This window comes from Platichthys flesus, chromosome 15 (assembly GCF_949316205.1).
Source record: "Platichthys flesus chromosome 15, fPlaFle2.1, whole genome shotgun sequence".
Taxonomy (NCBI): domain Eukaryota; kingdom Metazoa; phylum Chordata; class Actinopteri; order Pleuronectiformes; family Pleuronectidae; genus Platichthys; species Platichthys flesus.
Window position 1 is genome coordinate 24,034,570 of NC_084959.1, and position 18,040 is coordinate 24,052,609.

At 38.8% G+C, this 18,040-nt stretch overlaps 1 protein-coding gene across 1 annotated transcript in view; it reads left to right on the plus strand.

Moving 5' to 3' along the window:
- The window catches only part of LOC133969742 (dual specificity calcium/calmodulin-dependent 3',5'-cyclic nucleotide phosphodiesterase 1A-like), a 234,058-nt gene that overhangs the window by 114,657 nt on the left and 101,361 nt on the right, over positions 1-18,040 (plus strand). The window contains exon 8 of the mRNA XM_062406389.1: positions 14,501-14,641. Coding sequence (XP_062262373.1) covers positions 14,501-14,641 — 141 coding nt within the window. The remainder of the gene's footprint in view (positions 1-14,500; positions 14,642-18,040) is intronic.

The following is an 18,040-nucleotide window of genomic DNA, read 5'->3' on the forward strand; positions in this document are numbered from 1 at the left end:
AACAGATCAGCGATCTACAAACAAACATACAATCAAACAAATGACACGCTAAGTATTTAAACTAGTCTCTGCCCAGACAATAAAGCCTCTTACTGTGACCTCCGCGGTGTTGCTTGCGCGTGGGGCGCGGATTTCCCGGAAGTCCAGTGAATCTGTCGTTAAACCTCAGGATGCGTGCGAACGGGCGGATTCCTGGAAAACAAATCAGTGTCCTGGTCTCTTAAGCGGTGCTCCGGTGGGTCTCGTGGTTGCAACGGAGGTCAGCGCTGGACCGAAAAGAGCGAAGTCTCTTGCTCTTGGAACGGGATTCGGCTTCGTCTCTTCTGCAGGGATGAGCAGCGGTTGACGCAGCTGTGGATTTGGAAAGAAAGTCTCTGAGCTCGGCCAGCGAGCGAGTGAGTTCCTGTGCACGGCCTTTTCAAGTTAAAAACAAAAATAGTCTCTATCAAAGTAAGATCAGACTTAAGATAAAAGAAAATGAAAGAAATGAAAGAAAATAACTCTGGTTGCCCCCTTTAGCAACTAAATCATCTGGAAAGACCCGGAGGGGTCTGTTGACGTCTTCAGAGCAGGGAAAATGGCTGATAAACTAGAAGTTAAGGTTACCCCCTTTAGCAACTAAAACAGCTGGGAGGCCCCGAAGGGGCCTCATGATGTCTTCAGAGCAGGGTAAAAATGGCAGCGAGCATTGATGTCTCAGTGGTTTTATTCTACCTGAGAGGTTCTGCCTCCTTGAGGTGCTGGTCATGGGATGATGCTGGCTTTTAGCCAATTGAGTGTCAGAGGTCAAAGGAGAGTGGGAGGGGCCAGGAGCAGAGCAAGGGTTTCTGGGGAGACCCCAGGGATTAAGTTAACACCAGAAGATACAATCTCCATGCTGGATCTTAGAGGGAGACTTTAGCTGGCTTAATCTTGGCTCAAAGGCCACGCTTTTACGACCCATTGTGTGTGGATCCTACCACATGGTTAGATCTGTAGGGACTCTTGCCCAACATCTGCTAAGAGCTGCTGTCTGTGGTGAGACTGTGAAATCTGTGACAAACTATACACTTTACTTTGAATTGTTCTCATACTTAAACTTTTACATTTAAGCCTAATTCACTTAGCTTCATTCAACTTCACACAGAGTTCAAGCAGCTGTCCCAGGTTCTGGCTTTTACATAAAAGGATCATAGTCGACATTAAGGTTATAAACATGGTGTTAATGACTTGTTTTGAGTTTTTTTTTTCTTTTAGTTTTTACGGTTAAAGTAAGGCTGGGCGATAAAATAATAATTATCATGATATAACTTTTCCTTGATAGAAATTTTATAAATGGTAAATATAACATTGATAGAACATTCCATCCATGTTTTGACAAAAAACACAAAGAGCCAAGGATAATGAGAATAGTGCTGAACCGAACCGATCATTTGGCTGGATGGGGTGGAGTGGGATGGGTGGGGGAGAAGCGGAGCGAGGCTGTGATCTCATTAGAGGCGGGCTTAACCATTAGGCAAAGGTCGGCAATTGCCTTGGGTCATTTGTTCCATTTTTCATTGGGATGATTCAGGTGACAAACACAATGATCATGTGTTTAGTTATTCATCGATGGTGTCTAATCATGTCTGCATGTCACCCAGTCATTCTAACTGTCCTGACTGTGTGCGTCTCGTGTTGTACTGAGCACAAAACGTTGACAAGGCATTTTTCAGGATGTTTAATTACAGTCTCATAAACTCTGGAGCAAATCAAACAAACATTAAGTTACTTCATGTACTGATCAGGTCCTGATAACTAGTGATATGTGTTTTAAGTTAAAGTGAGGGCAGGTCAGTGTGGAGGAGGAAACATAAACTCCAGCATGGTACAAACCTGACGGCAGCTTCCTCTCTGGTAACTGAGCAGCTTTGACGAGAAAATTCGGTGTTTTCACTGTTTCACCGGCTTCTAACGTGAACAAGCTCTGATTTCACAAATTTGTTCTCGCTTCTGGTGTTTCACATGATGGCCTGATATGATGATGATTTAAAACATTTATGTAAACATTCATCATATGAAAAATTATTATTTCCACCTGTATGTATTCACAATTAAAGAAAACTTGCAAGGTCCATGAGTGACAGCAGAGTCCAGACTTTTGAATGATTCTAACAGAACAATTTAATCATCTTATTGCGGAGAATGACCCCAGGTGTGTCTCACTGTCTACTTTAGGAAACGTCTAAAGCTTTTATCTGTGGCTTTAGTTTATCCTTTTCAGCTATTTTTAAGAAAAAGTAGAGGGCTAAACAACAATCCCCCCCCCCCCCCCCGAAATATTTATCAACAGCAAATTGACCCCACACACCTCTACTGCCACCTACAGACCAATGTGCCATGCCTAAGGCTATATTACATTCCTAAAGTGATTAGGAAAAAGTGATGTAATAGTGCTTAATGAAATGATGTTGGAAGTTTGCCCTGTTCCTTTTTCCTTAATTTGCTTAGTCAAATCAAGATGCTTTTTATTTGCCTTTATTTTCAAATTTACAGAAAAGAACATTGGCTAAAATAAAAAAAATTGAGGTAATCGATCACAACTAATATTGTAGTTTGATACAATATCAAACTTTTGGTTTAACAAACAGCAACCAGGAAACATTTTCAGATAAACTGATCTCAAATACAAACACATGCATTCAAGACATGAATTTTCAAATGAACAAGCAGCAAACAGCATTTGGGCCTACTCTTGGCTGCAAAGCTGGGTAACCAGCCGATGCATTTTTGGGGACATCTTTTTCCCACGAAGCTCAATCAGGACCCTTTGAACAAATACAAGGGTGTACTGCAGTTTTTTGGGATACTTTATGTTGAGTGCGTAGGTGAGCCCGAAGAACATAGCAACCGCCGTTACTATTGTGGGCACCTCTCTGATAACCTCTGTTCCATCAATAATGATTTTAATGTCCTCAGTTCTACTGACAATTGCTATGGTGTCTTCATTTTCCTGCATATCCTGCACACACAAAAACAAAAACAAATGAGGACAATTAGAAAGAGAATTTCCTGAAGACAATGCATGTCAATGCTGACCACCACTGAAGAAACTGCTGAAGCAATGCTGATAAGGCTGACGCAACAGCTGAAAAGTATAACTTGTAAGCTAAGAGATGAATGGTGATGAATTTAAGTACTCAAGGCAGTTGAATTGTTAAAAATGCATGTTTAAGTGTAATAGTTGAGTAGTTTGAATAATTGTTTCCAGTGTAAAACAGGTGATTTAGATTCGTCAATCATATTTGCTGAGACTGTCTCTATATTTTGATAAATTAAATGGGTATTTAGGACAAAATTGGCCATAATTTTAAAAATTCACAAATTAGAGGAATGTTTATTACCCGAAATATATATACAGTGCTATGTTGCATCTCAAAACAAAAGTTGGTACATAGGTATTGTCTGTGTTAGTAAGAGAGATGCCCTTACCTGGACTTCTTTAATGAGGTGATGAACAGGTTCACCCAGGTAGATCATCAAAGATTTGAAGATGCACTCTCTTCTAATTGTGATGTCCACAGTCTGAGGAAGAATAGGTATTATTAAAAGCACATACATCCCAACTATTCAACTATGGATCACTGAGAACCAACTCATAAATAGATACCTCATCTAAAACCTGCAAAGTTGCCTTGGTCTGCTCTTTCACACGTCCTCCCTTGCTCCTGATGACCTCCAGCAGTTTCGACGTGTGCTTGTCCAACTGCGCTAAGAACTTTGTCTCCAAGGGAACTGTTGTCACCCGCATGAACTCAGATTTAATCTGGAGAAACAAAAACAGAATATGCAGAAAGAGCTTTGAAAGTGTATTAAATAAATCCTCTTCTGTAAATCCCTATGTTTTGAAGGTTCAAAAATCATCGTTCATGAATGTCTAATTAATGGCATTACTAAATATATTAAGTCCCTCTCCTCTCAAAAAAAGGTCTAAGGTGCCTTACATATAAAAACATACCTCTTATATCTGAAAAAGTGCTGGCCATCTTGTCAATATGTCTTCGGTGCTTGGCTGCTTGTGCACTATTTCTTGTCTTCGGTATCCAAACGTCTTTGCCATCTTTTCCTTTATTATTTGACGGTTGTTTTTCTTCTGTAGTTCAGTCAAAAGGGAAACCCTCTCTTGTTCCAGAGGTGGAAAATGATTGGCCTCAGCTCGTCTAGGTCTCTTGACATTCTTAGCTGGGTAGGAGTCCCCTTGAGACTTGGATTTCAAGAATTCAATGTGACCTCGGGAGATGTACCGTGTGCCCTAAGTTGAGTCCTGTAGTTGGCCATTTTCATCTTCATCCTGCACTTCCAACCATAGCTCTCATTGAAAGACCCTGGTTCTTTCAGGCAGGGGTGCTTCTTTGTCAGTGCTTCAGCAACATCACTGACGTCAGAATCTTCAGGGTATGGGGTGTATGCGTAGATACTTTCAGCTACTTTCTCCAGTATGTCTGACAGCATTTTTGAGCTAGGTGTCAGTCTAGTTTTGCTTCTCATGTACTCTGCATTCCCCCTCTGCAGTTGACATTCTGTGTCATAGGAGAAGCGTGGGATTGGGAAATGTCGTGGCCACTGTTGGGTCCTTAGTGAGTCTGAGGAAGTGCTGCTAAGCAGTATTGTGTCGTCTGTATGCGCAGACACTGAGGAGTCATCACTGTCCAGTCCAACCAAAGGGATGCTACTCACTGGGGGATCAAGTGCGTACAAGACAACAGTTGAATCAGGGTCTAACTGGAGTACTTTGAACACTGTAATATCCTTGATTACAGTTGTAGAGGTCAGATTAAAAAATGTGTTCCCAAAATCTGTGTCCTTGTACTGCAACCTTATGAATCCCCCTAATCCACATGCATTCTTGACCTCATCGATAAACTCTTCCAGTGAATCGGGAATCCCGTTGCGTAGCTCCATTCTCACACTGCCGTCTTCACTCAGGATAACCAGCAATCGAACGGATGTGTTTTCCATCATGGTGCCCTGTGAGAGAGAGAAAGAGAGACAGATAAATATGACTCAGTTGCTTTTTAATATTTGTAATAGTTAATATTTTCATCATTAAACTTAAGGTGATAATATATACAATGCACTAGAATATATTTCCTGCTCCATCTATCAGTAAACATGTGCAGTAGATTTGGCTCCCGCAATATTATAAAGGACTCTGTTGAACAAAGACCTCCTCCTCAAGTAGGCTGTCTGTTTGTCGCCTCTGAAACAGACAGCCTGAATTAAACTGTTTTGTTTGCTCCAAGAAGTCCAAGAAGTTTCCTCATCTTCTGAGAAAGTGAAGAGCCCCAACTATAAATTATGGAAATATACTCTAGTGGAGTTAGAGAATAAAACCCTAAAGCTAATTTTTTAATTACTTTTTTGTTGGTTCCACTCTAAGACTGACCTTACAGATGTATGTATCTTTTGAGTGTTATCAGCCGCATTCCTCCAATTGTGTAGTCAGCCAATGGGTATGGATCTGACAGTTCATTCTGGTCAACCAGTTCCAACTTCCTCGTAGGACACGGTTTCAGTTCGTATGCTCTGAAATGTTCCCAGTACCACGCACTCAGCTTTCTGACGATGAAAAGCAGGTTATCCTCGACAACAATCATCTGGGTTATTTCCACAAATTCAGGCAGCCCTGCCAGTGAGCCATGAGCTAGGATCATTCCATTACTGTAGTTCAGGCCATTGTACTTCCCACTTTTAGCCAGGCATACACCATCCAACTCTGGGTGCCTCTGCTTCAGAGCAAATGATATGTCCTCTTTTAAAACATCAATGGGAAGACTTGAAACATTTGCTACTTCCAGGGGAGATTTAGGAAAACTACACACGTGAAGGTGATGTGCCATGAGAAACTGGTGTCTTTGTGCTAAGGACATAAGCACATTTTTGAAGCAGGTTGTATGCCGCAAACTCTTTTGAAGAAGCTGTGCTTCGATTCGAAGCGCATGGTCCATAATGAAACCAACGGTCCAAACTCACAGATTAAGTGAGGATAATGTTAAAAAAAATGGTGTTTAGGTCGAAAGTTTGATTCAGGGAAAACCTCTTTGAATCTGACTCTGTGCTCAGAGATCTTCAAGTTCAAATATGCAATCGATTCCTGAGTCTGAACTGGAGGATGCATAGGTCAGTGGAACAGAGTGGGGCCTATTGGTTTTATCAGTCCATTTATAGGAGAAATCTTCTATTGCCTTGTTTAAAGCGTCCAAAGTGAAAAACTTTTTGGAAATGAATACAGTCAGACAGAGAGATATTTCAACCGGAACTATTCCTTCGAATAAATCATGGACAATGTCAGGAGTGAAACCACTAGTAACATTGAAGGTTGTAAGCTTTTCTGACAGAACACATTTCCTCTTAACACCATAACAGTTGTTCAAGGAATTTTCTTCAAGGGTTTTCAGATGATTTGTGTGAATCTCCTCAGTTCTCAGATAGAAAGCTCCAGCTCCAACTTCTTTGTCCTGAATTTCTGACCTATCTGCTGTACAAAACCTGCAAATATAGCTGCCAGAAAAACTCTCAGTGCCAGCAATGCTGTGTGCGCCAAGGTTATCGGCAATAACACACTGCAATGTACCCTTCAAAGTTTTTCCCAGCTTTTCCACAAATACCCCATGTTGTTCCAATGTTATGAGATCAGCAATCAAAGGATCCAACACTTTTTCATAACCATAGCCCTTAACATCACTGCTATTGATCAATGCAGCCAAATGGATAGAGGACAATGAGGAGTGACAACCAGGTGGCAGATTGCCTAAAATCCAATACAAGGCACAGATTTTGTGTTTTTTACGGGATGTCCCAAGGGGATTGCAAATTTCAAAGTCGTCAACATACAAAATCACAGAAATTGCACATTGTTTTGAGAGAATAGCATTACTTTTACAGAGGCGTCCATCCCAAAATGATCTATATACTTGTTTATCACTCAGTAAAGGCACATACTGAAAAGTCTTATTATTCTTACGATCTAAAAAATATTCAATGGGTTCCACAACATTAAAGTTTTTTCTATAATATGCCTTCCCTCTTCCATGCAGTCGAGAGAGGACCGCCCTTCCCTACTGCAGCTTGAATGGGATTTGTAGTGCAAAGTACAGTCGCTAACTCTTTTGCGAGAGATTCATCAACTATGCAATTGTTACTTTTTAAGGAGTCCAGTAGTCTTCTGGGCGACAGGGACAGAGGCAGTACCAATTAAATATTGTAACTCATCAAGCAATTCGGTTACAGCTGCACTTGGCACCAGAAAAGAATGTTCTAACTTTAGCAGGACCGAGGCTAACTTCACTTCAATAGAATGTGCCAAATTTCTTGGTTCTTCATTAGTAAATTCTCCAGATGTTATATCATCATCAGATTGCTCGTTAGCACCGCTTTCAAAAGTTTCTCCAACAACAGAACTACCAACAGGTCCATCAACTATTCCTCGCTTAAAATCATGAATTGTGTGGGGGTTATGTCTTCGCCACTTGTGAGTATTGAAAGCACCGTAAATATTTGTTTTATATGAACAATCATTAAAAACGCATTCAACAGATTCACGATTTCTTAAATGTGTCCCAATGTGTTCAAAATAATGAGTCTCTTTAGAAAGTTGATTGTTGTTGCAGATGTGGCACTTGAATGCTGTCAAGCTATCTTCCTGTGGGGATTTAGGATGGCATTTGCTTAGATGAGTCAGCAGAGATTTCCATGTTTTGCAAGTGCATGGGCAATTCTCATATGTACAGGGGTAAGCACGGCCCCGCCCATAATGATGATGATCAAGTTTATAATGTTTCAGAAGTTCAGATCTTCTTGAATATGAATTCTCACAGTCTTTACATTTCCACATACATGGATAACTGAGGAAAAATAAAAAGGCAAAGGAGAGTCCGGTTTTAGGAGAGCGATCTAATTTTCACAAATACCCTCATGATATTGTACTCAGGAACACAGTGGATCTTTCTGCTCTCCTTAAATTAAAAGAGAAAAAAACGTTTTAATGTTTTATATTCTCAAAGTTACATGAAATACATCTAATACAGTTCAAAATTGACAAAACATTATAATGCCTTCTGTTCATTTTAAATCGGATTTACTATGCCTGTGAAATAAAATACCTTATAAAACATAACTTACGTTGATTCATTATTAAACAGTTCAGTTTAGATTTACCAAAAAGGGAAATACAGCACAGTAAGCAATAACACACAAACAGCACAATAGCACAGTAAGCACCACAGTACCAGTAATATGTATTCCACTATCCATCTGTCAAACACAAGAACATTTGCTCAAAAATAAGAGTTATCTGCCTTTCATAATCACCATCCTCTCTCCCCTTAACGCCGGGTTCACACCGGACGCGGAAGCGATGCCGAAGCGCTGCAGTTATCAGCCTGCAGTAAAAACGGCATTTAATAATTTTTTTCAAGCATATATTTACTTGTTGCTCCAAAATTAACTGCAACAGCGTCCCAACATGTGTCATTTTTAGTGTTGTCTTTATAAAAGGATCATACAACTCACTGTACTTTTCCACTTCAATTATTAATTTAATGTCATACATGTTGAAGAACTTCGCTGTTTGCTCCGTTAGATGTCGGGTGTCGGGGGTACATTACGTATTTTCCACTCAAACCTATGTGGAGAATACGTAGCCCCCGACTCTCTCTCTTTTTATCTTTATGACTGCTTGTGTAGCTGTAGTGGATGGGCAGAGGGGGACATTTAATAATGTGGTCGGTAAAAGTGGTAAAATTAAAACTCCTGGACAACAGAAGGTGAATACAAAGTATGGGATGCATATTTGATAATTTATATCATATAAAATATGTCGTCAATATCGTTTAAAATCATTTTTCAGTGTGTTTCCTTTCGCGATACACTCGCATCAAGAGCAAACAATAGACTCGAAGCCGAAACGATCGCTGCACGACGCGAGGCAGCTGGGTTCATACCGGACGCGGAAGCGAGGCGTAAGCGCAGCGCCAATCCTCTGGCTCCCATCCACTCCCATGTTAAATCGTTGTGCTGAACACACCGGACGCTGAAGCGTAGCGTTGCGCCGCGCTGCGGCTGCCTCGCGCCGTGCAGCGATCGTTTCTGCGTCGAGTCTATTTTTTTTGCTTGACGCGAGCGTATCGCGACAGGAAACACACAGAAAAACGATTTTAAACGATATTGACGACATATTTTATATTAAACTGCATTTAATAATTATTCCTCTCATCTGATAACATCTGATGATTTGCTTAAGCACTCTCTACTGGAAGTGGTCTGTCCGTTTTATCAATTTCATACAGAACACTGTGCCAGTCACTTCTTAGTTAATGGCTTTAAACCTTAGTTAGTGGCTTTAAAACTTTCAAACAAAAGAACATGAGGCTAAGCAACCTTTTTCTTTACCTTAACTCGGAATAAGGAGTCGTCCTTTATCCCTGTTACTTTAAATAAATTGGATGTATTTATTTTACATTTTCTGAGCTTATGTGCGTTTCACATTTTGTTGATTTTTAACAAGTGATTATTAATGGATTTTAAAAATTTGGTCAAGAGACTAAACTCTGTCTCAGAAAAAAGTTATCATCTCAGCTATCAGTAATAAATTCCTTCAAACACAGGAATACCAGCATAAAAAATTACACATTAAACTTTATTTCCTATTTAGCGTATTAATCTTTTAGGTATTTGTAAAAAATTATGACTTATTTATTATCACGTTTTCTTTTCAACCTTTTGTACATTAATTCATCAGTAGGAATATTATATCACTGATATTTGTGGTTCTGTGAGCATACAACTTAATCTGCTCCAGTTTTTTTAATCTCCTCTGATTTTGTTCACGGTTTAGTTTTAATCTCGGCTGTGGACTGATTATTATATTGGCATATTCACATTAATAAATGCATTTACTTACACAATCATTAAACCCTGCTGCGGCATCAGAGCGTGCATAGTTGCCTCTGAATAGCAAGTGTTTTTATAGGGGAGTTTTTAAATTTGGGAATGTTCCTTAAAATTTAGGGACCTGTTGAAAACCATCTGTCCTATTAATATTCCATAGACGGTTCAAGGATAGTTCAGACAAGGAGAAACAAACAGAACACATCTGGAAATAATACTTAAAGGTCTGAACATAAGATTCAAGGCGCCTTAAGATATTAACATGTCATTATGATCTATACCTATGCTAGAGAAATTCATTAGCTGAATAAAAGTCTGAGCATAAGGCGTCATAGATGTGAATGTCATTAGGCTTCATAACCATGTTCAAAAGATGTCTTAGTTAAATATACTTTAACAACCAAATAGCAGACATCTTATATCTTTTCTTTGTGATCTTCAAAGATAACTTTAAATAATCAACTTACCGTATCTTTGCTGTATTGAGATCCTGTTCATGACGCCTATTTGTTTTGGATATTTTCTGGAAGCTAGTGAAAGGAAAAGTCAGGCAGAAGATTATGCAGAATATTTAAATGTAGACTGATGCATGAAGGAGACCAGAAGTTGGAACAGTATACAAACGCTAACAGAGTAACATGAGCAACTATCATCCCAATTCTGAAGATGCCCCCACAGCATCCCCAGATATATTATCTTCCTCCACTTGTGTCCCCCATTCTAACAGCATATCCACATGTCCTACATGTAGGTGCTCCCATGCTATAGGATAGTTCAGCCTAAAGTATGCATCCTAAATCACGTTGTGTCCTCATGTCTTGCCACTGGTGAAATACGCAAAAGAGTTGGGGAGAGTTGAAGTTGGTGCCTCTCTGTCTGGTGCATCTGAATTATATATGAAAGTCCCTAAGCATAAACACTACAGTGTACTGTTGGTATGCCCTTTATCTGGAACCTGACCTTAGGTTCTGCTTAGAGAGAAAAGGGATTATGTAATTATAGAGGCACTATTCTGCTGTACAGATATAATATACATTAAATACATAATATTTTGTGGCATATACATTAATGTGAGGATGGTCAAAAAGTCCTTAACAAGAAGAGCCAAGGTCCTATGTTCTAACCCTCAACAAGAGTAAGGAAAACTACCCAAAAATCTTTTTAACAGGGGAAAAAAAATAGAAACCTCAGAGAGAGCCACATATGAGGGATCCCTCTCCCAGGACAGAAAGAAGTGCAATAGATGATGTGTGTAACTGACAACATTGATAAGAAGAAACACTTTGTGGGGCGGGGCTACGGTAACAAACAAGAAAAAAAAAGGGGGGGGGGGTACATAGGTGTTTCCTATTGGAAGAATAAATAAGGTGAATAAAATTGGGCCAAGCACAGAACCTAGAGCAGGGGTCACTAACAGGTGGACAGCGGTCAGTCAAGACCCAGAAGCCGTCCCTTACAGACCTTGACCTACAGCCAAAACAGAAGGTTATGATTTAAAACCTGACAGGGTGCTTCTGTTTGTTACCGTCGTACCTTTTGTAGTCTTTATGGTAGTGGTGTAGCGGATGAGGAAATGCCCAGACCAATTGAATGCGAGTTAAGCCATCCAAGTATCATATTACTTAGCCAATCAAGTCTGTGCATTCCAGGCGGTTAACATTGCGACTCTACAGTGCAGACAGATGAGAGAATTAGAGGCAAGTTACACATGAAAAGACGGTAGAAAGAAAAAGAAAGAGAGCGATGCAGGTATAGAAACAAAGGGAGATACAGATACATTAGACTGAGCCGGATAAAATTTAGAAACAGAGGAGTGAGATGGAGAAAGTGGAGAAACAGGAGTGAAACGGAGAAAGGGAGAGAAACAGTGGATTGAGACGAATAAAATGAGTGAAACAGAGGAGTGAGAGGCGAAAGGGAGATGAAAACAGATGAAAAAATGGGAGAGTGGGATATAAAAGTGGAAGAAAGTGATTCTAAAACTGTTCAATTGTTAAGATGGGTTGAGATTTATTATCTGTAAAATTGGTGGAGACTTTTGAGTCAAGAATTTCAAAAATTTAAATTATAGCTTTTACTCCCTTTATTTTATTTTTCTGAAGTTAATCCCTTTTTATGAACATGCACACTTCTCGCATTGTATTCTCTCTTACTTTGAAAAGCAGACCTACTTTCATTTAGTAAATGACATAACATTATACATATCTGCAATCATACATAATTGTTCAGTTCGTCACAAAAAATATAGTCAAAAATGTCATGTTCTGTCAGTTTAGTTTGTTTATTTCTGCCTCTGTATTTTCTGTTTCCTGTTTTATTTTGTAGTCTCTGCTCCTTATGGGTTGTTTCTGTCTTGGTGATTGTCTTTCTAACTCCTAATGTGTTGCATCTGTAGTCAATTACCCCTGCCTTCCCTGTGTGTATTTAAGCCTCTGTTCTTCCCCTTGTCTGCTGTCGGGTTGTCTATTTTTCCTGCTGTGTTCCATGTTGCTGGTCTCTCTGTGTTGCTCTTCTGGCTGTGTTCTTGTTCGGGTTCCTCTTGTCATTCTTGTCAATGTTCCATGGTGTGGTCCTTTCCTGCGTTCCTTCCCTGTCCTGAACTCCTGAGCCTCTTGTAAGTTTTCTTGTGTTTTTGTCCTTTGTCCTTGTTCTTGTTCATATCTTTTCAGTGTTTCAACTCCTTTAGTGTTTATGTTTTGTGTTTGTGTAGTTAAAGACTCTTTTTATATTAAATACTCTTTTGTTAAAGTACCTCTGCTCATGGGTCCGTCTGACTTCACACAACCCTGACTCAAAAAGTTCTGGAATCGTACTGAATTCATTTGATTTGACAGTCAGGTATTTAGTAAATGCAGATTTTGATACAACTACTAGGCTAGTTAAATATATATCACACTAAATAGTTAGATATTATGATCTTTAGGACGTTTGCTTCAAGAAATGTTCTGTAAGTGGACATCTTCAAATTTTAGTTGAATACCCCTGACCTAGAGGGACACCATGATTAACAAAAATTGTGTGCACAATTCCAATTTGCAAAAATTGGAATTGATCTGATAAATTGGATTCAAACTAGGTTAGGACTGTTCCTTTTCATTCCAATAAACTTTTGTAGTCACTGTAATAAAATGATCAATAGTGTCAAAAGCTGCACTAAGATCTAACAGGACGAGAACAGACACAACCCCTGATCTGAAGCTATTAGAAGATCATTTGGGTCTTTTACCAAGGCTGTCTCTGTGCTATGATGAGCTAATAAACCTGACTGGTTAGATAGATTGGAGTGAAGCTGTCTAAATAATTTGTAGCTTAGCTCCTGAGATTACTGTGCTTCATGATGTATTAAGAATTGAGGGAAGGTGATGGTAGATTATATTTCTTATAGTTTGAATTTTATCGTTAAAGAATTTCATAGAGACATTGCTAATCAGGGATGGAGGAGTACTAGAGTAAATGGAGCTGTGACTCTTTGTAAGCCAGGCTACAGTGCTTAAGAGAAACCTGGGTTTTTTTTTGTTTTTTTTTTCTATTAATGTGGAGTAATAGGCAGCTCCTGCTTTGTGGAGGGCCTTCTTATTTACCCTAAAACTCTTGATATGCTCTCTGGTAGTAGAAGGGCTACGCATTGCAATCAGATACAACCACACAAAAAAGTGCCTGCCTGCCTTATATTGTGATCACCATTTATCTGAGTAGCAGCAGTAGCTCCATCCTGTGGGGATGGGTTCACACAACAGACTTTTAACTGTAATCCAACTTTGTTTCACAAGCAGTAGCCACAGCAAGTTTTAAAATAAGTTTTAAAAACACCCATTTTCCCCATAGAAGTGTCTCACAGATTCCAACACTCATGGGGAGTAACAGTTAAATTGTACCTGTGGCTCTCATGTACACAAGGTAATTTAAATTATTTGAGTTTCTTGTTCTGTATTTAGGGGGCCATTTACATTTGGTTTTACAAAACATTGTTGAAGGCTTTAAGGAAGGGGAGATTGTGACCAAAAGGAGGCCAGATTCTTGTTGCCCTTAAAGCATTTCCTTTGGTTAGAGATTCGGGTTCGAAAGCACATTTTGTGTTAATCAATACTGTGTAACCTATAAATCAGCTAAACAGTTTGTTTAATGCCAATTAAATGATTCAGCCTCTCTAATAGAATGTTTTTAATTCCTTAACCAAATTAATAGTCATTTGTAACTTTCACTAGTGATGTTTCTCGGCTATAATGGTCTCTAAATACTCAAAAACCTCAAAGTATTATTAAAGGGTAACTCCGGCAGGTGCTGGGGGCTCTACGTATGTGTAAAAAAAGTAGTATTACAGGGTTTCTTGTCTCAATAAGGAATAATGCAATATTTACAAGTATCCTTAAGTAATGGCAACTTTAAGTCTTTTAGTGGAGTAGTTGCATATTGGCCATTATAGACACAAGGTCTTGATGCAGGAGAAAATGTCATGTAATAAACAAAGGTCTGTCTAGTTTTGCTGCATCAATTCTGATAAGATTTCAACTCTCCATTGTGTGTCTGGAAATGTCAGGGGTGCCAAGTTCATATTTGTCACTGTGCACCTTTTGTTTTGTTGCCTTTATTTCAGGTCCCTGTTTCGGCCCTCATATCATTTGTGGACTCTTTGGAGGGGGGCTACAGAAAGCACAAGAACCCCTACCACAACCTGATGCATGCTGCTGATGTCACACAGACTATCCATTTCCTGATCCTCAAGACTGGTATGGTGGTAAGTCTGGTGTTGGGTTAATGCAGACACTATCATGCCATGTATCACAATGGATAGAAATTAGCTTATTTCTTTCAAGCAATTCTCTCTTATGTCACCCTAGGTGCTTCAATATTGAGTTTACGGTCAAATATAACTTGTATAGGTAGGACCCAGATGCAACATGATACAGTAGGATATAATCAGTTGTAAATGATCATAAATGCAGCTCTCAGCAGACACAGGGAATGGCAGGCATGTGATCAGTTTTATATCAGGTGTTGTGCAATAGTAGTAGATTTGACGTTGGCTCATTATTAATAATCATGAAATATGATTATTAAAAATAAAAATTATTCATTAAAAATTATAAAGCTATTAATTAAGAATAGTAAAATAATTAATTAGAAAGGATACGGTTATCAATTAAGAATAGTTAAATAATTAATTAAAACAATACAAATTTCAATTAAATATAATCAAATCTCGAATTATTAATTAATGTAGCGTGGCACCCCTCTGACTACAGGAACCAACAAATCAATCTTTAAAGAACAGTCTCAGTTTATAAAAGTTAAATTAATAATCTCAATATTTAATATTAATGATTATGTAATAAACAATGAGGGTTTTAAGTTCGAGCACAGACTATAGTATTCCAGCTGCATTCACATTCATATGCACAAATAATCACAAGATACAGATACTTTAATTACAAAAGGATGTATTAAAAAGGGAAATGAAGTTAATGTTGTTCAATGATTCTTCATTTAAAAAACTCCAATCTTTCAAAGATGACAACAGCAGCAGCACTTATCACAATTTAGAGACAATTTGTGTCTCTGTGTGTGTGGTGTGTGTGTGTAAGAGAGAGAAAAGGGGGAGTGGCAATGGTGTAATGACGTGGTCACGTGGTGACGCACAGCTCCTGAGATTCAAGATGATGTTACGTTCAAGTAATTCAAAACAGAGGTTTACGACATCAGCGACGCCATGAGGCCGAAGACAACTAAGGAATTTCAGACAAAGACATTATCATCTCGTGGTTTTGGCGCCTAAGGGCGTTGAGGTGCGTTCAGCCTCTCTAAGTCTAGATTTATCTATGTAACATGAGCTGTGTGACTGCAGGTCGGGATGTTTGTAAAAGCAGGTTTAGGAGAAAAGAGCAAGGAGTGATCAGAAAAGCTTTCAAAACACTGTCAGAGTTTACAGGGACTTCACCACTCGGTACCCAAATTGGCATTGTGTACCGATCATCAAATTATACAGTAACAGAACGGGACCTGATGTTAAATTCAGATTTTGCAAATTAAAGGTCTGAGGACACAGAGTCAAGGTGTAGTCTTTTAAATAGAAAGAGAAAGCAAACCATAACTGGTGGCAACAGATGATCTTATCCAAAATGGTTTGAGGTCAGACATGGTATGTTGACTGCAGAGCCATGGTCCCAAATCCCATGGTCCCAAATCCCACTTGTGGAGATTACACATCAAACCAGGTTGTAAAATAAAGAGAGATATAAAAACAGCAGCTGCCTCTCCTGTCCAGTAAATATTCTGGTTCGTCCGACTTCCTGTTTCAAACTTAATCAAATTTCTCATCTGTACCTAGTGACACGTGGTGTAATGCAATTAATCAGATGTCATGAATCTTCCTGCCTGTGTACTGTCAGCATGCACAAAGGAGATGAGGTATGTAATTGTAACCCACACTAGATGGAAGCAGTGACCACTCAAAAATGTAGAGCAATGCAGATGGAAGATATTTAGGAAACTGTAAGGCCACAGGCATTTTGGAAACTTTTAAACCATCTGGGTGTGATGCCATAATTATGCCAAAAATGCACATTTGGTCTCATCACAGAAGATCGACTGGAGAGTTATTGGACAGTAGGAATGAGTGTTTTATAGTTAAATAATCAAGTATGCATGATAGTTGTGAGGTATAGGGCTCCATTATTGAAAAACCTCCAGCACCCACAGTGCATTTTCTGCCACTCTTTGAGTGACAAAGCCAGTTATTTTAGGATAGACAATGTTGTATTGAATTTATCATAAATGTAAGCTGATGTCCTGCTACTGTCATTATGTCAGAATGAGGTAAGCAGGAGGACACATTGTCCTTTAATACCAGACAATTTTAATACTAAGGAAAACTAAAAGGTACAAAGCAAATCATGGTTATAAAAGAAATAATTATCTCAATTATAAATAAATATTTGTGCAGATAAAAATTATCAACTTAAAGTGACCTCTTTAGGGATCATCAAGATATGTTCTCAACTGAGCTCATGAACTTAATAAAAGAAACAATTAATATTGGCTCAAAATAAAAATTTAAATATTTATCATATTAAAGTATCTTCTTTAAGGATCGAAAACAATACTAATCTTAAATTTATAAACTGTGAACACTGAAGATTACATTGTTTCATTGAACTGAGTGAGTGCTTTTGTTTTGACAGTTTAGTGAGAAACTTGTGCTTGTGCTTCAATGAGGATCTTTGTCAGTTTGGTGGCAGGGAAGCATCTGCTGTAATCAAGTTCTTCTACAAGCACAGTCTGTTTCTTTGCTTTGTTTTGATCACAGTCATTGAAGAGAAGGATGCCTCACATAAATATGTGGAGGCAAAGGATAGTAGCCGCTCCAAAGCTTTCTGTCCCAGGTCAGGGTGCTCCTGCTTCACACACACACAAAACTGTGTGAGTGTGGATGTGGCAAACTTCATCTGGAGGCCAAGGTCAGATGACACTTCCAGGAGTTTTTCCTGATAAGTGACAGGTAGCTTGTTTCTGTTTGCTTCAAGGATGCTTTTCGCATCGTGTCTTGAGATGACCTGAATTCAGAAAGTTTCCTCTAAAAAATTCCCCACAGAAAAAGACACAAAGTGTAAATAACCCAAACTATGTCATTGTTAATATTGCTGAAGTTTATTTCTGTAAAATATTTGCTTGCTTAAGGTCAGACAATTACATCTCCGTTTTTGTATTACATGCTTTTAGTTTGAAAGTGTTCAGGTAGAGACGCAGACTTCCTGTTATGTTATAGCGACCCTCCAAAGAGGCACAATCTCTTACAGTGTTGTTTAGGGAAGTTTCAAATAAAACTGAAATCATCTAAAGTCTCGACCATCTTTCGGGGATATGCTTACAAAGCCTTGGGTGGGTAGCAACTCGTGGACGGTTTTGCCTTGTTTGGCCTGACTCTATTGTCTGAGTTTTCAAGGCGGCAGTGAAGACAGTGATAACAGGTGGCGTGTGCCAGGTTGGGTCAAACCATCCTGGTATGAGGGAGACTCAGGGTTTTTAGGATAATGAAATTGAATAGCCTACTGAATATAAAATACAGATCGAGGACCTATACTTAGATTTTATTGAATATTTATTAAATAGCATTTTTTTAATTTGAATGAATTTTGAA